The sequence below is a fragment of the Heptranchias perlo genome, chromosome 10 (assembly GCF_035084215.1).
Source record: "Heptranchias perlo isolate sHepPer1 chromosome 10, sHepPer1.hap1, whole genome shotgun sequence".
Classification (NCBI taxonomy): Eukaryota; Metazoa; Chordata; class Chondrichthyes; order Hexanchiformes; family Hexanchidae; genus Heptranchias; species Heptranchias perlo.
The window spans coordinates 1,346,259-1,369,710 of record NC_090334.1 but is presented as its reverse complement, the minus strand read 5'-3'; the positions used below and the strand labels follow the sequence as shown (position 1 = coordinate 1,369,710).

Genomic DNA, 23,452 nt, shown 5'->3' with positions numbered 1-23,452 from the left:
GCTGGGGTTGTTTCCTTTGGAATAGAGGAGGCTGAGGGGTGATTTAATTGAGGTGTACAAAATTATGAAGGGTCTAGATCGAGTGGATAGGAAGGACCTATTTCCCTTAGCAAAGAGGTCAATAACCAGGGGGCATAGATTTAAAGTGATTGGTAGAAAGGTTAGAGGGGAGCTGAGGAAAAAAAATTTCACTCAGGGTGATGGGGGACTGGAACTCATTACCTGAAAGGGTGGTAGAGGTAGAAACCCTCAACTCATTTAAAAAGTACCTGGGTATGCACTTGAAGTGCCATTACCTACAGGGCTGTGGCCAAGTGCTGGAAAGTGGGATTAGACTGGGTGGCTCATTTTCGGCTGGCGCAGACACGATGGACCGAATGGCCTCCTATGCTATAAATTTTCTATGATACTTAAGAGGGAATTGGATAAATATTAAAAGGTATAAGGAAATAATTCCAACAGGAGCAAGCACAGGCGCAATGGTCTCCTTCTATACCGGTTGTTCATCACCTACATTTTTGCTGTTTTGATGCAAAAAAAATAATGAAAGTGTTTTTATTTCTCTCCAGGAAAGGTTGAAGTTGGTGACCGTTCTTGGTGCTGGGTTGCTGTGTGGCACTGCTCTAGCCGTCATCATTCCTGAAGGGGTTCATGCGCTATACGAGGATGCTTTGCATGGTAAGGTTTAGATCCTGAGCCCAGTGTTGTTTGGACAAGTTTGAAAGCACAGCACAGCAGGCCACAAAATGAAAGTAACTGGAAGCTCTGTAATCATTAGGTCATTAAAGTTGTTCTTAAGTAGCGACTGTACTCTCATTGCATTCCAGAAAGTAGATGGCTAATTTTCCAGGTTAAACAAAGCCACCAGAGCTATTACACATGAATTAGAACCATCAAACATCAATTAAACTTTCTGAATTAGGCCATGAGTTAATCTCCCATGGCATTACATTGGAATCGAGTCCAAGTGTATTATTCAAGTGAAGTGGGGTTAGAGGGCAATGGCTAATTCGACCAGGGCACAAATGTAATTCGGTCCCCATTTTAAAGTTAGAACGTTCTGTCTTTTTTTATTTTACATAATGCTTTGGTTTGATTATTTATAGTTAAAATAGCAAAGATTAACATCTTCTGGGAAGCGAAGAAGTGGAGTTGTTTGGAACATAGGTATTTCTCAGCAGTACAGGCTGAGCAGCTTGGTGACTCCAAACCTAGGTATTACAGTGCCACCACTTATGGGAGGGTGTTTACACGTGGCAAGTTTACATAGTGTCATCAAAAGCAAAATACTGCAGGTACTGGAAATCTGAAATAAAAACAGAAAATGCTAGAAATACTCAGCAAGTCAGGCAGCATCTGGAGAAACAAGCAGAGTTAACGTTTCAGGTCAATGACCCTTTGTCATAACTGGAAGAGTAGTTGAAGATTAAACCGTTTCTAAGCAAGCATAGTGCCAGGGAAAGGGGGGAGGGGAGGAAAGAATAAGAGGGAAGGCCTCTGATAGGTGGAGGGCTGGGGTGATTAAATAACAAAAGGGATGATGGTGCAAGGCAAGGAGGGTGGGAATGGGACAAGTAAAGAAACAAAAGACGGGAATAGAGGAGCTGTAAATAGCAACATCAGAACCATTACCAGCACTTGCTGTCCTAAAAATGGGAGCAGCGGTTATGATCTGAAGTTATTGAAATCAATGTTGAGACCAGAAGGCTGTAAAGTGTCTAAACAAAAGATAAAGTTTTCCTTCAGCTTCATTTGAACAGTGTAAGAGGCCGAGGACAGAGAGGTAAGAGTGGGAGTAGGACGGGGAATTAAAATGGCAAGCGGCCGGCAGGTCAGGGTCATGCTTGCGGACAGAGCGGAGGTGTTCAGCAAAGCGATCACCCAGTCTCTGTTTGATCTCCCCAATGTAGAGGAGACCACGTTGTGAACAGAGAATACAGTATACTAAATTGAAAGAAGTGCAAGTAAACTGCTGTTTCACCTGGAAGAAGTGTTTGGGGTCCCAGACAGTGGGAAGGGAGGTGGTGAAGGGGCAGGTGTTGCATCTCCTGCACTCGCACGGGAAGGTGCCGTGGGGAGGAGAGCGGGTGTTGGGGGTGATGGAAGAGTGGACCAGGGTGTTGTGGAGGGAGTGGTCCCTTCAGAATGCTGAAAGGGGAGGGGAAGATGTGTTTGGTGGTGGGATCGTGTGGGAGGTGGCGGAAATGGCAGAGTATCATAGTAGATACAGTACAGGAGGCCATTTGGCCCATTGTGGCTGTGCCGGCTTTTTGAAAGAGCTATCCAATTAGTCCCACTCCCCTGCTCTTTCCCCATAGCCCTGTACATATTTTCCCTTCAAGTATTTATCCAATTCCCTTTTTGAAAGTTACTACTGAATCTGCTTCCACCGCCCTTTCAGGCAGTGCATTCCAGATCATTACAACTCGCTGCGTTTAAAAAAAAAAGTTTCCTCCTTTCGCCTCTGGCTACTGACCCTTATGCCACTGGAAACAGATTCTCCTTATTTACTCTTATAAAAACCGTTCATGATTTTGTACACCTCTATCAAATATCCCCTTATCTTCCCTGTTCGAAGGAGAACAACCCCAGCTTCTCCAGTCTCTCCACGTAACTGAAGTCCCTCATTCTAGTAAATCTCTTCTGCATATCTCTTTTCCATTGGAAATGTGGACATGGAAATTTATAATGGTAAAACTTGATGCTAAAGTATATCAAAATACGTGACAATAGGAAATAAGGTTGCGTTCAGAGGAAGTAAGTGTGTCATAAGAATTTCTAACATATTAATAAATAGATGTACTTTTTCAAATGAAGTGTGGCAATTCTTACCTATTACCTATTTTCAAAAGGAGTAAAACTTCAATTGCTGAACTGTCAACATTGTCCAGGGCAATACTTTAGGTATAAATACTCTTCCTCATGGTTCCTTGCTTTTGAATGCACATCCAGAAAGTTGTTGTGATCTAATTTGGGGGTTCATACAGCAGCAATACACCACTATAGATTTTTCCACGCCCCTTGATGAGATGTTAGCCGTACAATCACACCCAGGTATTGCTTACTCTTGTGTATCTTGCTTTCCTCCTTTACCCTCCTGAAGGTACTGACCTGTGCTTGATCTAGTATCCTGGGTGCAGGGACCATTCAGTACCTCACCCAAATGACCTGAGCAGTGAGTGTTCCCAGACTATTTCAAAAGCAAAGGCAATCTGAAATAAGAACACGAAAAATAGGAGCAGGATTAGGCCGTACGGCCCCTTGAGCCTGCTCTGCCATTTCATCAGATCATCTTCAACCTCAACTCCGCTTTCCTGCCCGATCCCCATAGAATCATAGAAGTTTACAACATGGAAACAGGCCCTTCGGCCCAACATGTCCATGTCGCCCAATTTATACCACTAAGCTAGTTCCAATTGCCTGCACTTGGCCCATATCCCTCTATACCCATCTTACCCATGTAACTGTCCAAATGCTTTTTAAAAGACAAAATTGTACCCGCCTCTACTACTGCCTCTGGCAGCTCGTTCCAGACACTCACCTCCCTTTGAGTGAAAAAATTGCCCCTCTGGACCCTTTTGTATCTCTCCCCTCTCACCTTAAATCTATGTCCCCTCGTTATAGACTCCCCTACCTTTGGGAAAAGATTTTGACTATCTACCTTATCTATGCCCCTCATTATTTTATAGACTTCCATAAGATCACCCCTTAACCTCCTACTCTCCAGGGAAAAAGTCTCAGTCTATCCAACTTCTCCCTATAAGTCAAACCATCAAGTCCCAGTAGCATCCTAGTAAATCTTTTCTGCACTCTTTCTAGTTTAATAATATCCTTTCTATAATAGGGTGACCAGAACTGTACACAGTATTCCAAGTGTGGCCTTACTAATGTCTTGTACAACTTCAACAAGACATCCCAACTCCTGTATTCAATGTTCTGACCAATGAAACCAAGCATGCTGAATGCCTTCTTCACCACCCTATCCACCTGTGACTCCACTTTCAAGGAGCTATGAACCTGTACTCCTAGATCTCTTTGTTCCATAACTCTCCCCAGCACCCTACCATTAATGGAGTAGGTCCTGGCCCGATTCGATCTACCAAAATGCATCACCTCACATTTATCTAAATTAAACTCCATCTGCCATTCATCGGCCCACTGGCCCAATTTATCAAGATCCCGTTGCAATCCTAGATAACCTTCTTCACTGTCCACAATGCCACCAATCTTGGTGTCATCTGCAAACTTACTAACCATGCCTCCTAAATTCTCATCCAAATCATTAATATAAATAACAGCAGACCCAGCACCGATCCCTGAGGCACACCGCTGGTCACAGGCCTCCAGTTTGAAAAACAACCCTCTACAACCACCCTCTGTCTTCTGTTGTCAATCCAATTTTGTATCCAATTGGCTACCTCACCTTGGATCCCGTGAGATTTAACCTTATGTAACAACCTACCATGCGGTACCTTGTCAAAGGCTTTGCTGAAGTCCATGTAGACCACGTCTACTGCACAGCCCTCATCTATCTTCTTGGTTACCCCTTCAAAAAACTCCAATCAAATTCGTGAGACATGATTTTCCACTCACAAAACCATGCTGATTGTTCCTAATCAGTCCCTGCCTCTCCAAATGCCTGTAGATCCTGTCTCTCAGAATACCCTCTAACAACTTACCCACTACAGATGTCAGGCTCACCGGTCTGTAGTTCCCAGGCTTTTCCCTGCCGCCCTTCTTAAACAAAGGCACAACATTTGCTACCCTCCAATCTTCAGGCACCTCACCTGTAGCTGTCGATGATTCAAATATCTCTGCTAGGGGACCCGCAATTTCCTCCCTAATCTCCCATAACGTCCTGGGATACATTTCACCAGGTCCCGGAGATTTATCTACCTTGATGCGCGTTAAGACTTCCAGCACCTCCCTCTCTGTAAGATGTACACTCCTCAAGACATCACTATTTATTTCCCCAAGTTCCCTAACATCCATGCCTTTCTCAACCGTAAATACCGATGTGAAATATTCATTTAGGATCTCGCCCATCTCTTGTGGTTCCGCACGTAGATGACCTTGTTGATCCTTAAGAGGCCCTACTCTCTCCCTAGTTACTCTTTTGCCCTTTATGTATTTGTAGAAGCTCTTTGGATTCACCTTTGCCTTATCTGCCAAAGCAATCTCATGTCCCCTTTTTGCCCTCCTGATTTCTCTCTTAACTCTACTCCGACAATCTCTATACTCTTCAAGGGATCCACTTGATCCCAGCTGCCTATGCATGTCATATGCCTCCTTTTTGACTAGGGCCTCAATCTCCCGAGTCATCCAAGGTTCCCTACTTCTACCAGCCTTGCCCTTCACTTTATAAGGAATGTGCTTACCCTGAACCCTGGTTAACACACTTTTGAAAGCCTCCCACTTACCAGACGTCCCTTTGCCTGCCAACAGACTCTCCCAATCAACTTCTGAAAGTTCCTGTCTAATACCATCAAAATTGGCCTTTCCCCAATTTAGAATTTTAACTTTTGGGCCAGACCTATCATTCTCCATAGCTATCTTAAAACTATTGGAGTTATGATCACTGGTCCCAAAGTGATCCCTCACTAACACTTCTGTCACCTGCCCTTCCTTATTTCTCAAGAGGCGGTCAAGTTTTGCCCCCTCTCTGGTCGGGCCATCCACATACTGAATGAGAAATTCCTCCTGAATACACTCAACAAATTTCTCTCCATCCAAGCCCCTAATGCTATGGCTGTCCCAGTCAATGTTGGGAAAGTTAAAGTCCCCTACTATTACCACCCTATTTTTCTTGCAGCTGTCTGTAATCTCCTTACATATTTGCTCCTCAATTTCCCGTTGACTATTTGGGGGTCTGTAGTACAATCCTATCAAAGTGATCTCTCCCTTCTTATTCTTCAGTTCTACCCATATGGACTCAGTGGGCGAACCCTCGGATATATCCCCTCTCACTACTGCCGTGATGTTCTCCCTAATCAAGAACGCAACTCCCCCTCCTCTCTTACCTCCTGCTCTCTCTTTCTTATAGCATCTGTACCCTGGAACATTGAGCTGCCAGTCCTGCCCCTCCCTTATCCATGTTTCAGTAATAGCTATAACATCCCAGTCCCATGTACCCATCCATGCCCTGAGTTCATCTGCCTTGCCCATCAGACTTCTTGCATTGAAATAAATGCAGTTTAATCTAGACTTCCCTTGGTCTTTGCCCTGCTTTCTCAGACCATCTGTCCGGTCATGTTTTGTACACTCTCCCTTACTGCCTTTTGTTTCTGTCACCACTTTATTTCCCACTGACTTCCTGCATCGGTTCCCATCCCCCTGCCACACTAGTTTAAACCCTCCCCAACAGCACTAGCAAACAGTCCCCCTAGGACATTGGTTCCAGTCCTGCCCAGATGCAGACCGTCCAATTTGTACTGATCCCACCTCCCCCAGAACCGGTTCCAATGGCCCAGGAATTTGAATCCCTCCCTCTTGCACCATCTCTCAAGCCACGTATTCATCCTAGCTATCCTGTCATTCCTACTCTGACTAGCCCGTGGCACTGGTAGCAATCCTGAGATTACTACCTTTGAGGTCCTACTTTTTAGTTTAACTCCTAACTCCCTAAATTCAGCTTGTAGGACCTCATCCCGTTTTTTACCTATATCGTTGGTGCCTGTATGCACCACGACAACTGGCTGTTCACCCTCCCCCTCCAGAATGTTCTGCAGCCGCTCCGAGACATCCCTGACCCTTGCACCAGGGAGGCAACATACCATCCTGGAGTCTCGGTTGCGTCCACAGAAACGCCTGTCTATTCCCCTTACAATCGAGTCCCCTATCACTATAGCTCTGCCACTCTTTTTCCTGCCCTCCTGTGCAGCAGAGCCAGCCACGGTGCCATGAACCTGGCCGCTGTCACCCGCCCCTGGTGAGCCATCTCCCCCAACAGTATCCAAAACGGTATACCTGTTTTGGAGGGAGATGACCGCAGGGGACCCCTCTACTGCCTTCCTACTCTTCCTCTGTCTGTTGGTCACCCATTCACTATCTCCCTCAGTAATTTTTATCTGTGGTGTGACCAACTCACTGAACGTGCTATCCACGACTTCCTCAGCATCGCGGATGCTCCAAAGTGAGTCCATCCGCAGCTCCAGAGCCGTCAAGCGGTCAAACAATAGCTGCAGCTGGACACACTTCCCGCAGGTGAAGGAATCAGGGACACAAGAAGGATCCCTGAATTCCCACATCCCCCAAGAGGAACATGACACGGGTCTGGGATCTCCTGCCATGACTTAACCCTTAAGTTAGCTTAACAACAACTACTATGTCAAGAGAAAAAAAAAGGAAAGAAAAACTACTTACCACTCCCTTTAAGGAGTTTACTCCTTTAAATTATTCTTAATTTAGAGAATGTTAACTACACTAGGGACCTTGATTCACTAAAAAAACGCTACTTGCTATAAGACCTGCAGACCTTCCCTTTCTTTTTACTTTAGTTACTGTAGATAAGTAGAAATACTCACCTGAACCTACTCACCAATCAGGTGCCTCCCCTGTGTCACGTCCCTTTCTGATTCCTGATGTCACTTCGAACTCTGTCGCAGCTCCCTCCGCTCCTCTCAGCTGTTCTCAGCGCTCCGAAATCCCGCCTTTTTATGGGACACTCCCTCTGCTCTGATCCGCTCCTCTCAGCTGTTCTCAGCGCTCCGAAATCCCGCCTTTTTATGGGACACTCCCTCTGCTCTGATCCGCTCCTCTCAGCTGTTCTCAGCGCTCCGAAATCCCGCCTTTTTATGGGACACTCCCTCTGCTCTGATCCGCTCCTCTCAGCTGTTCTCAGCGCTCCGAAATCCCGCCTTGGGTCTAGAGGAGCTGTAAATGGCAACAGCAGAACACCTGCTGGCTGAAAAAATGGGAGCAGTGGTCTGAAGTTATTGAAATCAATGTTGAGTCCAAAAAGCTGTAAAGTGCCTTACCGAAAGATGGAGTGCTTTTTCTTGAGCTTCCGTTGAGCTTCATTGGAACAGTATAAGAGGCCGAGGTCGGAGTGGGATGGAGAATTAAAATGGCAAGCGACTGCCTTGCAGACAGAGCAGAGGTGTTCAGCAAAGCGATCACCCATTCTGCACAATGTAGAGGAGACCTCATCGTGAGCAGCGAATACAGTATACTAAATTGAAAGAAGTACAAGTAAATCACTGAAGTGCCGGAAATGGGACGGACAAGGTCGAGGGCCCAATCAACCACAGTGGGGGGATTCCCCGGTTGAGAAAAGAAGACGACATATCAGAAGCACTGGTGTGGAAGGTGGCATCATCCTCCGGCCCTCCTCCGCTTTCGTGAATGCTGGCCCAACCAGTCCCCATCCTTCACCACCCTTGTTCTTGCATTGAACAACGTCTCCTTTGACTCCACTCACTTCCTCCAAATAGAAGATGTCACTATGGGAACCCGTATGGGTCCTAGCTATGCCTGCCTTTTTGTGGGATACATGGAATAGTCCTTGTTCCAGTCCTACTCAGGCCCCCTCCCTCACCTCTTTTTCCGGTACATTGATGATTGTATCGGTGTTGCTTCCTGGTCTCGCTCCGAAATTTCTTCAACTTTGCTTCTAATTTCCACCCTTCCCTCGCCTTCACAAGGTCCATCTCCGACCCTTCCCTTCCCTTCCTCAACTTCTCTATCTTCATTTCTGGGGATAGGCTGTCAACCAGTATTTATTATAAGCCCAACGACTCCCACAGCTATCTTGATTACACTTTCCACCCTGCTTCCTGTAGGGACTCCATTCCACTCTCCCAGACTTCGTTGCATCTGTTCCAATGATGCCACCTTCCACACCAGTGCTTCTGATATGTCTTCCTTTTTCCTCAACCGAGGATTCCCCTCCACTGTCGTTGACAGGGCCCTCGAACATGTCTGTCCTATTTCCTGCACTTCTGCCCTCATCCCTTCCTCTCCCTCCTAGAACCATAATAGGGTCCCCCTTGTCCTCACCTTCCAGCCTCTGCCATTTCCGCCACTTCCAGCGCGATGCCAAACACATCTTCCCCTCCCCTTTGAGCATTCCGAAGGGACCGTTACCTCCGTGACACACTGGTCCACTCTTCCATAAACCCGCTCCCCTTCCCATGGCACCTTGCTTTGATTCAGTGTTGGTTGATTTTTTTTTTGCACGGTAGTGAAAACTTGTAAAGTTTTAAACGTAGTTGATTCAAGAGTGACCTGTGAGGTCCCTAAATCGGCACAATGTTTGAACATTCCTCCCACCCTGCTTCCTGTAAGGACTATTCCATTCTCCCAGTTTCTCAGTCATCGTCGCATCTGTTCTCGCAGAGTTTTTTGATGAGGTAACAGAGAGGGTTGATAAGGACAATGCAGTTGATGTGGTGTATATGGACTTTCAAAAGGCGTTTGATAGGCTTATCAAGATTGCGGCCCATGGAATAAAGGGGGCAGTGGCAACATGGACACAGAATTGGCTAAATGACGGGAAACAAGTTGTTTTTCGGACTGGAGGGAGGTGTAGTGGTGTTCCCTAGGGGTTGGTGCTGGGACTTCTGCTTTTCTTGATATATGTTAATGACTTGGACTTGGGTGTACAGGGCACAATTTCAAAATTCGCAGATAACACAAAAACGTGGAAGGGTAGTAAACAGTGAGGAGGATAGTGATAGACTTCAACAGGATATAGACGGGCTGGTGGAATGGGCGGACACGTGGCAGGTGAAATTTAACGTGGACAAATGCGAAGTGATACATTTCAGTGGGAAAAACGAGGAGAGGCAATATAAACTAGAGGGCACAACACTAAATGGGGTACAGGAACAGAGGGATCTGGGGGCACAAATCTTTGAAGGTGACAGGGCAGGTTGAGGAAGCGGTTAAAAAGCGTACAGGATCCTGGGCTTTATAAATAGAGGCATAGAAGTCATGACGAACCTTTATAAAACACTGGTTCACCCACAACTGGAGTATTGTGTCCAATTCTGGGCACCGCACTTCAGGAAAGATGTGATGGCCTAAGAGAGGGTGCAGAAGAGATTTACTAGAATGATTCCAGGGATGAGAGACTTTAGTTACGTGGATAGACTGGAGAAACTGGGGTTGTTCTTCTTGGAACAGAGAGGGTTGCGAGGAGATTTGATAGAGGTATTCAAAATCATGAAAGTTCTAGATAGAGAGAAACTGTTCCCATTGGCGGCAGGGTCAAGAACCAGAGGACATAGATTTAAGGTGATTGGCAAAAGAGCCAAAGGTGACATGAGGAAAAACCTTTTTACACAGCGAGTGGTTATGATCTGGAATGTACTGCTCGAGGGGGTGGTGGAGGCAGATTCAATCATGGCCTTCAAAAGGAAACTGGATAAGTACTTGAAAGGAAAAAATTTGCAGGGCTACGGGGATAGGGCGGGGGAATGTGACTAGCTGGATTGCTCTTGCATAGAGCCGGCACGGACTCGATGGGCCAAATGGCCTCCTTCCATGTTGTAACCTTTCTATGATTCCCATTTAAGTAGTAAAGAAAGGCCCCCCCTTATAAAGGTGTAGTCTGATTTAAATCTATTTTTACTCTTCCTCAGATAAACACCCCCACGGAGGTGAAGCGGAAAAGGTGGACGATCCGTTAAAGACAGGACAATCGGCAGAGGCTGTGCACGAGCACGAGCACATTGCGTTGCATGCATACATTGGTGTTTCACTGGTCCTTGGATTTGTTTTTATGCTCCTAGTCGACCAGATAGGCAGTTCTCACATGCACTCTAGCGATGGTAAGAGGCACTTAAAATCTCAACAGCTAGCTCTGCTAAATAATGCCGTGAGACATGGTGAGCTGAAACTGGGCTGTATGGTATTTGGCATTTCTGCTTCTTAACTGTCTCCTAAGGGTTCAAGGGTTTGTTCAAACAGTCTGAAAATTTGAAGCAAGTAGTGATCAGCCCAGATGAAGAAGCACTGGTCGAAGGTAACTGTTTAGTTTTAAATCCAAGCTGAACAAGTGAAGCATTCAAGGCTTTGTTACAGTCCAGCTAAAGTTTGGGAATGAGAAGTTGCTGCTGAAATTTTAGGAATGTATGGAAGGCAGCCCATCAAATGTAGCTTTCCTGCAGCTGCGAGACCTCACTGTTCCCATGCCTTGTGTTTCATACAAGGCTGTCCCAAAGCTAGGCTAAAAATCAGTTCATTTTGTGCAATATTTAGACTGGTAGAATTGAAGTACTGCACCCACACTCAATCCCTGCACCATATAAAAAATTTTAATGCATCATCCCTGCTTTTCCTCCTCCTTAGTCTGACTCTTCCAGCTCTGCCACTTTTATCACAGCCCTTGGAAACCAATGTATTGAAGTTATAGCAGCAAACTAGTGGCCTGTTTTCCCAATAACGTGTGCCTTAAATGAAGGGTGATCAATTTTTACATAATGGGTTGAGAATTGTGTAAAGAGGAGAATTTCGAAGGAGGCCATTCGGCCCATCGTGCCTGTGCCGGCTCTTTTCATGAACTATCTAATTCGTCCCACTCCCTTGCTGTTTGCCCAGAGCCTTGCAATTTTTTCCCCTTCGAGTATTTATCCAATTACCTTTTGAAAGTTGCTATTGAATCTGTTTCCACCACCCTTTCAGGCAGTGCATTCCAGATCATCATAACTCGCTGCATAAAAACATTTCTCATGTCGCCTCTGGTTTTTTTGCCAGCTACCTTAAATCTGTGTCCCCTGGTTACTGACTTCCTGCCACTGGAAACAGTTTCTCCCTATCTATTCTCTATCAAAACCCTTCATGACTTTGAACACCTCTATCAAATCTCCCCATAACCTTCTCTGCTCTAAGGAGAAACTTCTCCAGTCTCTCCACATAACTCAAGTCTCTCATCCCTGGAATCATTCTGGTAAATCTCTTCTGCACCCTCTCTAAGGCCTTGACATCCTTCCTAAAGTGCGGTGCCTAAATTGTTTTATAAAGGTTTAGCATAACTTCCTTGCTTTTGTACTCTATGCCTCTATTTATAAAGTCAAGGGTCCCGTATGTCTTTTTAACAGCCTTCTCAACTTGTCCTGCCACCTTCAAAGATTTGTGTATGTGCACCCCCAGGTCTCTCTGTTTCTGCACTGCCTTTAAAATTGTAATGTGGAGATGCCGGTGATGGACTGGGTTTGACAATTGTAAACAATTTTATAACACCAAGTTATAGTCCAACAAATTTATTTTAAATTCCACAAGCTTTCGGAGGCTTCCTCCTTGGTCAGGTGAACGGTGTGGGGGTTTGTATATTCGGTGGCCTTTTAGGTGACACCTTTCTGTCTGCTCACTGTGATTGCCTTGGCAACGGGCAGTAATCACCAGGCATTGTTCTGTGATTTTCAAATGCGAAGGATTCGAAAATTTCATTTCCACACCGTTCACCTGAGGAAGGAGGAAGCCTCCGATAGCTTGTGGAATTTAAAATAAATTTGTTGGACTATAACTTGGTGTTGTAAAATAATTTAAAATTGTACCATTTAGTTTATATTGCTGCTCCTCATTCTTCCTACTAAAATGTATCACTTCACACTTCTCTGCTTTAAATTTCATCTGCCATGTGTCTGTCCATTTCACCAGTCTGTCGATGTCCCCCTGAAGTCTGTTACTATCCTTCACATTGTTTACTACATTTCAGAGTTCCGTGTCATCTGCAAACTTTAAAGTTATGCACTGTATACTCAAGTACAAATCATTAATATATCGAAAAGAAAAGTGGTCCTACATGATTCCAATCAGGTTTACTTTTGTACATAGGAACAGGAGCAGGACATTCAGTCCCTCAAGCCTGTTCTGCCATTCGATTAGATCATGGCAGCTCAACTCCATTTACCAGTCTTTCTACTACCCATTTTGTGAAAGTGATTCCTGATTTTGCTCCTGAATGGCCTGGCTCTAATTTTAACATTATGCCCTCTTGTTCTGTATTCACCCATCAGAGGAAATCGTTTCTTTGTATCTACCCTATCGAATCCTGTTATCATTTTAAACACCTCATTTAAATCACCCACAAATCTTCTAAACTCAAGAGAATACAAACCAAGTTCATGCAACCCATCCTCGTAGTTTAACCCTTTTAGCCCGGTATAATTCTGGTGAATCTGCGCTGTACTCCCTGCAAGGCCATGAACAGTACTCCAGATGGGGTCTGACCAAGGCTCTGGATAATTGAAGCATAAGTTCCTCTGCTTTGCATTCCACACCCTGTGAAAATGCTGCAAAATTTCAGCACTTCCAAGGCATTTAACAGCTTTCTTTACAAAATCACTAATAAAAGCTATATTTTGGTGTGAGGACTCTGTCCGTCAGAGACACGAGTTAATACTCAATAGTGCAGCCCACCGCAGACTGCTCTGACTTGTAAACCTGCGATATGACTTCAGGACTCTTCCAATTTCTGGATTTTCCTAACTGGTGTAAAAGTAACAGTGACTTTAAAACATCAGTTCAACCAAAACAACAAATTTTATGGTCGTTCCTTTGCACACAAAAAAGGATCAAAATCAAAAATGTGCTTTAATGAGAAAATAATGTTAAAACTGTTGTAAGACAGACAAGTGATTCAATATGTGTGTGTAATAGTCTTTGGGAGTTAGCAACAACACTGACCCTGTGTGGTTATTAACTCCCAAAGACCATTATACACCTTAGTTACTAATCTAGGCTTTGTCAAGAGAGAAGACACCAGTGGCAGAGCAAGGGCTGCAGCATCTCTTGGGCTGAAGTATTGAAAAGGGCAGAATCTTGCCAGCGGGACCTTTGGTACCTTCTGATTAACTACAAGAAGCTTGGCTGTGGGCATCCAAGCAAGTGAAGGGACATAGGGATCAAAGAAATGGCTTATATATGAAAATACCCCACTGAAATGATCCATACTGCGTTTAATTTGCGGGAGTTCTCTGCACGGTTCATTGTGTTTTTAATATGCCTTTCAGACCCTGAAGCTGCAAGAACAGCAAATACCAAGATCACCACCACACTTGGACTGGTGGTTCATGCAGCAGGTAATGCTAATTCATCATGTCGTGTGACAGCTTTAATAGCACTGCTTCAGCACTTCTACCAATGTGTCCAAAATACATGCCAGGGTTTCAAAATAACAAGCTGATGGTGCAGTCCCAGGACCACTGGTGCTCTTTTAATGGCTCGATTCATCATTCCGATTGCTGATGTGTGATGCATTCAAGCAAATGGTGAACCAAATCTAAGCACAGAATATGTCGAACCATTTCCGGCCCACTGCCCCATGTATCAGTCGCCTGATCCAAGTGTAGTGCTAAAATGCAAAGATTTTTCTAAGCTGCTGTAACCATACAAGGTCTTTTTGGGATGCCTTTCTTTTGCCCCTGCCGCTTGATCCTGCAGAGGTTTTGATTCTGAGCTGATTATTTTAACCAGCTATTTTTTGTGTAACTTCATTTTTGTTCCATCTTGTGGTCTAACAGCTTATTACTTGAAAGAGTTCTCCTGTAGCAGTTTAGTTTCAGCATAATAGAGGCGCCCACAAAAGGATTTTGTTGTGTAATTTTTTTTTCAAGCTCTCTCTCTCTCTCTCTCTCTCTCTCTCTCTCTCTCTCCCCACCCTTCATTTGTGTGCAATACAACTAGTACTGTAAACCTATATTTATATTAGGTGAGTTGATCATTTCACAAGTTCCTGAAGTGTTTGTGTCAAGGTAGTTTTCTGGAACAAATTCACACAACACGAATGCGATCAGTTTTGCATTTGTAACTTTTTAGAAGGATTTAGGAAATGCATGTCCCATAACCTGCATCCAGGCTTACGAGGTTATAAGTTTAAATTTACTGTGTTAAGCATTGAGTTCCAGTTACTTCAACACTCTGATCTGGGGAGGAGGAGCAATAAAGAAACAGCCAGGGTGGTCACTATCCCATGACGACGATAGGTAGGGACTTTGCTGCGAGGCACCTTGTGATTGAATATTGTGACAGCCACTGTCTAACATGCATGAAGTGTGACCGCTTTGTCTGAGATATTGGAGGGCTGCAGTCTGGTACCCCAGCATGAGATGAACATAGCCATTCCAGGGCTGCTGAGTCTAGTCATAGCACCCTGTTGCCATGACTGAGATCACCTAACTCAGTACAGAGCAGTGACTGAACCTGGCACTTTATAGCTAACTTAAATGAATCATAGAATGATACAGCACAGAAGGAGGCCATTCAGCCCGTCGTGCCTGTGCCAGTTCTTTCGAAGAGCTACCCAATTCTTCCCACTCCCCTGCTCTTCCCCATAGCCCTGCAAATTTTTCCAAATGTTATGATGAACTATTGGGAAGCCTGTTATTGCTGTTTAATAGTGATTTTTAGGCATTCAAAACTAAACATGAAATTCAGATTTAAATGGTTTCATGGATTAGCTGAAACTCAGCACCACAGATTATAGACTATTATTGTTACACATGTTGTAGCTTGTTAGAATAATTCCTAAAGACTTAACTATGATTAATCAGTCCTATGTACATTTCTGATTGCACACTGTCTCCAGTGAACTTTTTAAATGTTTTTTGCGTCTTCAATGCACTCTCACCTGCTGAGGGTTGCTGTCTTCTGAGCTATTCTCTCTCAGTGCTCTGTTCATTTAAGACCTGCTCTTTCTTGGCTTTTCCAGATTGCCTCATGGTGCCCCCCTCTTCCCCCGAGTGTGAGCAGTGGAACCTGTAATGGCAGGTTGAGCCATTAGCTGGATCAAATCCACAGCCTTTCTCTGGCACCAGTTTTGCCCATTAAGTTAATGAGTTTGAAGCAGCATCTTTTATTTCTGTATCCCCCCGCACAGCCCAGCCTCATCTATTCCTTTTCCTTACAGCGGATGGCGTTGCATTGGGTGCAGCAGCTTCCACATCGCAGACGAGTGTACAGTTGATTGTATTTGTAGCTATAATGTTGCACAAAGTAAGTATCCAAATCTTGGATTTCCCATTCTTTCTTTACTGTATTCCACGTTTTAGGATTCGAGATCGATTTTCAGTGATGTTTGGAGTTAACTGGACATTTTCCCCCTTTAGACATGGGTACAGTGGCCTGGACTAGTAAGTCAGAGGCCGCCAGTTCAAATCCCACCATGGCAGTTTGAGAATTGGAATTCAGATTTTTTTTTAAATCAAGAAAGGAAAAAAAAACCTGGTATCAGTAAAAGTGACCGTGAAGCTGTCGGATTGTCGTAAAAACCCAACTGGTTCACTTTAGGGAAGAAAACCTGCAGTCGTTACTCGGCCTGGCCTATATGTGACTCCAGATCCAAATCTGTGTGGCTGACTCTTAACTGCCCTCTAAAGTAGCAAACTGCCACCAGCGATTCAAGAAGGCAACCCACTAGCACCTTCTCAGGGCACCTAAGGATTGCCAGCGACAATGTATTTTCCTATCATCCGTCTCTGTTTGTTTGAAACAATTGGAATGTGTTTCTGATAAGTTAAATCAACAATGTCCTTTCTGCAGTGATGTTGAGACTGCACTCGTGTCAGTGCGTTTGTTTTGTCCCAATTCCTCCTCAATATACTTTATTCAACACAGCCATGGTTCAGGTGGGTAGCACTCTCGCCTCTGAGTCAGAGGGTTGTGGGTTCAAGCCCCACTCCAGAGACTTGAGCACAGAATCTGAGGTTGTGGGGGGAATCTCGTGATTCGAGTTACTGTAAGCACCGTGCGTTGGGCTATTTAATGCACTGCAACCTTTGTGTTCCTCTCTTTTTAGGCCCCAGCTGCTTTTGGTCTGGTTTCTTTCCTCATGCACGCAGGACTTGAAAGGAATCGAATCAGGAAGCACTTACTGGTGTTTGCTTTGGCAGCACCGCTACTCTCCATGGTCACTTACCTGGGCCTGAGTAAGGTATGGTAACATTAACTAATGCTGGTATTCATACAACACCGTGCCACGTTAAAGCACCTCGAAACACTGCGCTATGAATTACCGTGCGGCTTCTTACTATGTCAGCAACATGCTGCAAACAACAGAGGTGAATGGTCAATTGATCTGTTTTTTGGTATTGTTTGAGAAGATACTGACCAGGGCACCAGAAGCACTCCCTGCTCCTCTTTGGAAAATGCCATGGGATCTTTAACATCCCCTGAACAGGCAGACGGGGCCTCAGTTTAATGTCTCATCCAAGGATGGGGCAACTCTGACTGACTGCCTCTACTGCACTGGAGGTGTCGGCCTAGATTATGAGGTCAGACTTTGGTCTGATGCTGAAACCCATGATTTCTGACCTAGAGATGGGAATGCTGCCAAGTGAGCCAAGCCAACATATGTGGCAGTTGGCGCAGTTTCAGGCACTAGTTAATTAAAACCATTATCATTGCATCATTATATAATGCGATGGCAGAGCAGGTAATGTAATTGAAAACAGGAAGAGTTTCTACATCAGACCATACAATTCGAACATCAAACAATTGCAAAAAATTATAACACCGGCTGTATTTTTTCCTCTCTTGTTTCTGTGTTTTCAGTTTTTGAAATAGAGTTTTTATGATCTAACTGAAGAGCACTGACCTTGAGGGTTTACTGCTCTGATGGTGCAAGGGAGCTGAATCAATATAATCTAATATTTTCACTAACGCTGGGAGCTTTGGCTGTGTTGACTAATTCAGTCCCCTAGTAGCATTGAGCTCGGTAACACCTTGAAGCCATTCCCCTATAATCTATACTCCAGTTCTCCCCTCCTCAGCTCGTGCTGCGGTACAGTTTCATGGGCTGCACAGACCGAGGGAGAATTCTGGTACCTCCTCCTAATGCGAATTCTTCATGTGTGAACCTGGGCTGTGGCTGTCAGCCAAGGGGGCCATCACAGCCAAGCCCAATCCTGTCCTTCCCTAATGCCCACACATGTACTTTCCAGCAGGGATGCAAGGGAAAGCACTTGGATTTTTATAGCACCTTATGCCTCAGAAAATTTCTAACTGCTTTATAGCCAATGGATTACTTTTTGAAGTGCAATCACTGTTGTAGCATAGGCAAACATGGCAGCCAATAAATGATCAGTTAATGTGTTTATTTGGTAGTGATGGTTGAGGGAGAAAATGTTGACCAGGAGAACTCTGCTGCAAATTAGGCCATTGGAGCATTAATGCCCACCTGATCATTTAAAAGGGGCCTCATCTGAAAGATGGCACCTCCAACCGTGCAGCACTCCCTCAGTACTGCACTGGGAGTGTTAGGTTATGTGCTCAGGTGACAATGCTGGCAACTGATCATTGGATGGAATCACTAGATGGTGATCCTGGCTGATTAGTTGCTCCCCCTCACTGTTTAAATATTTTTTTTAAAAATGAAAATGGTAAAAATCAAAAAGGCACCACAAGTTAATTTTGGTTCTCTATAGCTGTTTGATGTTTCTTTTAAAGTGGCCCTGATATTAAGATTTTTTTTAAAACGCGAGTATTCTGATGAGATTCACACGTCCCCAGGACTTTCAGGCAGGTTATCAATGTTAGAAACACCAGGAGGGAATAGTTGGCTTTCTTCCTCTACTATTTTCATACTTTTGACACTTTGAAGTGTGCGATGGGTGAAAACTGGACAAAAACTAGTTTTTATATAACAAATGTATTTGTAGGAAATTCTCCTTTCTGCTATCTTAAAATACCTGATCTAAGGCCTTTGCTAAAATAGCAGGGAAATATTGCACAGCACAATTTCAACTTGATAGAATTCTTTGACTCAATGAACGGGGTTTGAATAACCTGGATAATAGTTGCAGCTTGGCTTGACCCTGTGCAGCTATGCGATCTGATAGAAGATGCTAACATAGTCACAGTAAAGCCAGTAATAACTGAACACCAAAACAGTTTAATTGGTCCTTTATCTCATTGCTGTTTGTGGGATCTTGCTGTGTGCAAATTGGCTGCTGTGCTTCCTTAATTGCAACTGTGACTACACTTCAAAAGAACTTGATTGGCTGTAAAGCACTTTGGGATATCCTGAGGTTGTGAAAGACGCTATAGAGATGCAAGTCTTTTTCTTTGTCAGCAGATATGTGCTTTTGTTTCCCACTTCTGAGTGAGATTGCTAATTTAATGACATTACATAAGAGGCAGTTTTATACTTGGAAACTGGATTGAAACTGCTCAAACTCCTTTCACTTGAAATGCCTACTATTTCATCCCATCACTGTGGGCTGAATTTGAACAAATTTTCGAAACAAAATCTCTTGCCTTGACTGACTTAGTGCTTGATCTGGGTTTTCAAAATTGAAGAATGCAGTGTCTTTTATATTGAACTGTTTATTGCACACTCAGGATTTTAGAGTTTCCGCTGAATTGTTGATGTGTGCTTTCTTATTATCCATGTGTTTTCTTATGATTGTAGAGCAGTAAAGAAGCACTTTCAGAAGTGAATGCCACTGGAATCGCCATGCTGTTTTCAGCAGGAACTTTCCTATACGTAGCCACTGTGCACGTGCTCCCGGAAGTGGGAGGCACTGGCCACAGTCACAAGGCTGATTCCGGTGGGAAGGGACTCAGTCGGCTTGAAGTTTGCACCCTTGTCCTGGGCTGCTTGGTCCCTCTGGTCCTCTCGGTGGGTCACCAGCATTAACCGTCAGCAGAGCCAGCACCAACAGGAGCGTGGATAATAAGGGTCTGCCAGCGGTCCCATGTCGGCAGAGCGGGATCGCTGCATGTGGTTTTCTTTTTCTCCCTTCAGTCTTTCCTGTGAAATTCCGAATGAAATGGGATTGAAAGTATAAATTAAATTAAATTTTGGTCAGTTTGTAAATAGGAAGTTGGGAAGAATTCTAGCAGCATAGCCATTCTGAAAATATAAACTGAGTTTTGTCTTCGTGTCAACGAGAGATATGACCAGAAATCTCTTATTCCCCTTGTTCCAACCAAACAAGAGAATGTAACTTTAACCAAACGGTGTCTCGGTACAAAGGACGGAATTCAGCCACATACTAAATTAGAAAAGAACTTGGGGTGCGTTAGAGATAACCCGTGGCATTAATCGAGCCAAAAGAATTAACACTGGGCTTGTTACGCAGTATATGAAATATAATTTTTACTGGATTTTATTCATAAGTGTACAGTCTTAAAGAGTTTGTTAGCCCGTGAGTTTGGTGCCTGCTAGTTCAGTCAGTGTCTGTGCGTTTAATTGGTAGGATTTTGCCAGGCTCGTGTATTTGGAAGAAGATTTTTTTTGTTTAAAAGTGCTTCGTTAATGTACATGGGGAAAGGAAATAAAAAGAAACCGTCTGAATCTTTGATTTTTATGGTTAAACATATCACACTTGGGTGGGGGAGTGGTAGCAGTCAGGAAAGGTTTTCATAGATCCATGGAAATAAAAGTGTGAAGAATGAAATGCTATTGATATGACTGTGCTGACTTGTGAATATTCATTGTTCTGAACCGTGTCCTATTGCTTCAGTTGTTTTATGTAAACTGAAATCATTCCATGGACGACTGCCTTATTTCTCCAACTCTCTATGCACATTAACAGATCTTACATTTTTTTTGTTTTTAAGATAAATATAAATAAATTTTTAATAAGTGGCCCTTCTATTAGTTTTGTACAACCTTTCTTTTATCCCTTCTCTTGCATCACGTAAACATCTCTCCTCAAACTGAAAAGCGGACTGCTTCTAAAGAAAATAGACAAGAAAATGCCGGTTACATAGCAGATAAAATTGTACATGCATCCAAGTTGCTGTGTATTTTTATCAATAGAAGGGTTTATAGTCCCAAGCTCTTTTAGAATCATAGAATATTACAGCACAGAAGGAGGCCATTTGGCCCATCGTGCCTGTCCTGGCTCTTTGAAAGAGCTATCCAATTAGTCCCACTCCCCCGCTCTTTCCCCATAGCCCTGTAAATTTTTCCATTTCAAGTATTTATCCAATTCCCTTTTGAAAGTTATTATTGAATCTGTTTCCACCACCCTTTCAGGCAGTGCATTCCAGATTATAACAACTCACTGCCTAAAAATTTTTTCCTCCTTCCCTCTGGTTCTTTTGCCAATTACTTTAAATCTGTGTCCTCTGGTTACTGACCCTCCTGCCACTGGAAACAGTTTCTCGATATTTACTCTATCAAAACCCTTCATGATTTTTGAACACCTATTTTCTGGTTTTGTTGGGAGCTGTATACCAATGTCGTCTTCCACCTTCAAATACCATTGGAGTTAGCCTGACTATCTGGGTCATTTACAGGAGAGAGGACAAGGGACAATTTCCCTTCATGTGTTTCAATGATAGGACGTTACCCACTTGGTGTATAAGTTTGTTCAGAGGCTAGATCTTCCTGTTTATTTTCCTTGTACCTCTGAATATTCGTCTGTTCACACTTTATTAAAACGAGTGAGAAGAGCTGGCTTCATCTGCAGTTCTCCCTTTAACAGAAGCCAAGTGTCCCAAGGTGCCTTTTGTTCGACTAGCACGCAGTTTATGTCTGGGTTCCTTATCCGAATGCATACGTGCCAATCTATACACCCAGCAAAGGGCAACCAACGGTGCTTTAAAAAAAAGTGGCAACTCGAACAACCCTGAAATGTGAAAACAAGTAGTTACGCAGGCTTTGTAACTTCAAGCAATAGGTGTGCACCACATTCCTTTGCTTCTTTTGGGGGAGGGGACGTAAAACATAAGTTTAGAGGGAAAAATCCAAATGCTGGTCGTGCATTTCTGGGGGGAGGGAGTTTTGGGGCATGTTGCCTTGGAAAGTTTTGAATCTTTATGCTAAGTGATGTAATCTGATTAATTTTAAGCACTTTTATACTTAACAATTGATACAGATTCCTTTTTTGTAGGATTAAAAATATGTGATTCCTGTATTTCAATACTCTAACCAGTTATTCACTTACCCCAAAGGTTAACCCACAGTCACACTTACACATCCAATCCCTTCCACACCTTTACCCCATCCAACTCCCCACCCTTTCACACACACACTGTACCCCCTCCAACTCCCCATCCTTTCTCAGACACAACCCCGTCCAACTCCACACCCTTTCACTGAGATATACTCTCTTCAAAACTTGCAGTTCACACACTCCATCTCCTCTTGTCAATTCAACCTGCCAATCTTCTCTTCCTCCTACCCAGCTAACCATCTCCTCTTCTACCATGAATCCAGTTCAAGCTGGGATCTTCCCATCCCCCACACCTCAGAGTTAATGCTGCCTCTCCCTCCTCCACCCCACTGCTATTGCCAGCTTCTCTCTCATTCCTTTCTCCTCACGGCCACCCCACCCCCCCCATTTTAAAAAAAAGCTTTGTCTTTCCCTCCTATTCTTTGCCATCCATTTCCATTCCCTTCTTCATTGGTATCTATGCTCCCTTTCAATGACCACCTGACTCCATTGGTTAATGCCCTGGTGCACCTTCCTGTGTCCCCTCCCTCCCATTCCCGCCTACAGAGGCCACAATCCTGGCCATTAATGCTGGGAGCAGTTCGGAGAGGAGATGGGGATCTGTTCTAGCACATTTGCTGTGGGACTGGCTGATTTTTGTCAGCAAAACCTCTCCACCTCTCCACCTTTCTCTTCTTTAAAACGGTCCTTAAAGCCTACCTCTTTGACCAAGCTTTTGGTCACCTGTCCTAAGGTCTCCTTTGGCTGTGTGGCCATTTTTGTCTGATTATGCTCCTGTGAAGCGCCTTGGAGTGTTTTTCTACATTAAAGGTGCTATATAAATGCAAGTTGTTGACAAGTCTGCCAGACCCCCCAAAACGTTTGTTGTCAGTGTGAAATGCTAATGATTGGCACGTATAAGAAGCTGTCAGGATTAACTTCCAGCGTCTAGAAGATATTTTTGAAAATTGCTTCCACGTTGAGGGTGAATGGATAGACATCAGCAGTCTATCTAAGTCTATCTAAACGCTATCTAAGACCCTACTTTCAGTCCTTTATAATCCAGCCTTGTTGAAATTATGCAAATAAATGCAGCCTGCAGGACTAGCTTGGTATGTACTGGTACTCTACTGGGTTTTGCGTACTCCATTGGTGCATAGAGTTGAATGAAGACCCTAGCAGGTAAGTGATCTTTATTTTTTTTACTGTTATTTTTTCTCTCCTCTTGGTTAAATGCACCAATGGGTAGGGTGGAATCTGCATTACCTGATGGTATCAAAGCTGGTATCTGGGAATTGTGAAAGAGCAGCCAATAGATGGCTCCCCAGAGGAAGATTAAGTCTGTCCCACATTCTGTGATACAGCATTGGTGTTCCTGCAATACTGCACTCCTGAATTTAGCCCCCTTTTAATGTAATGTTTCCTACATTACAACAGTGACTACATTTCAAAAGTACTTCATTGGCTGTGAAGCATTTTGGGACATCCTGAGATCGTGAAAGGTGCTATATAAATGTAAGTTCTTTCTCTGAAGATAGTGCAGTAGATGTTGTATATGGACATGCAAAAGGCATTTGATAAAGTACCACATAACAGACTTATTTGGAAAATAGAAGCACACGGGA

General features: G+C 43.9%; 1 protein-coding gene across 1 annotated transcript in view; it reads left to right on the top strand.

Annotated features, from left to right (window-relative positions):
• The window catches only part of slc39a9 (solute carrier family 39 member 9), a 34,621-nt gene extending 14,081 nt beyond the window's left edge, over positions 1–20,540 (top strand). The window contains exons 2-7 of the mRNA XM_067991099.1: positions 570–678; positions 10,584–10,772; positions 13,956–14,024; positions 15,851–15,936; positions 16,739–16,873; positions 19,352–20,540. Coding sequence (XP_067847200.1) covers positions 570–678; positions 10,584–10,772; positions 13,956–14,024; positions 15,851–15,936; positions 16,739–16,873; positions 19,352–19,579 — 816 coding nt within the window. The 3' untranslated portion in view covers positions 19,580–20,540. The remainder of the gene's footprint in view (positions 1–569; positions 679–10,583; positions 10,773–13,955; positions 14,025–15,850; positions 15,937–16,738; positions 16,874–19,351) is intronic.
• The last annotated feature ends 2,912 nt before the right edge of the window (positions 20,541–23,452 follow it).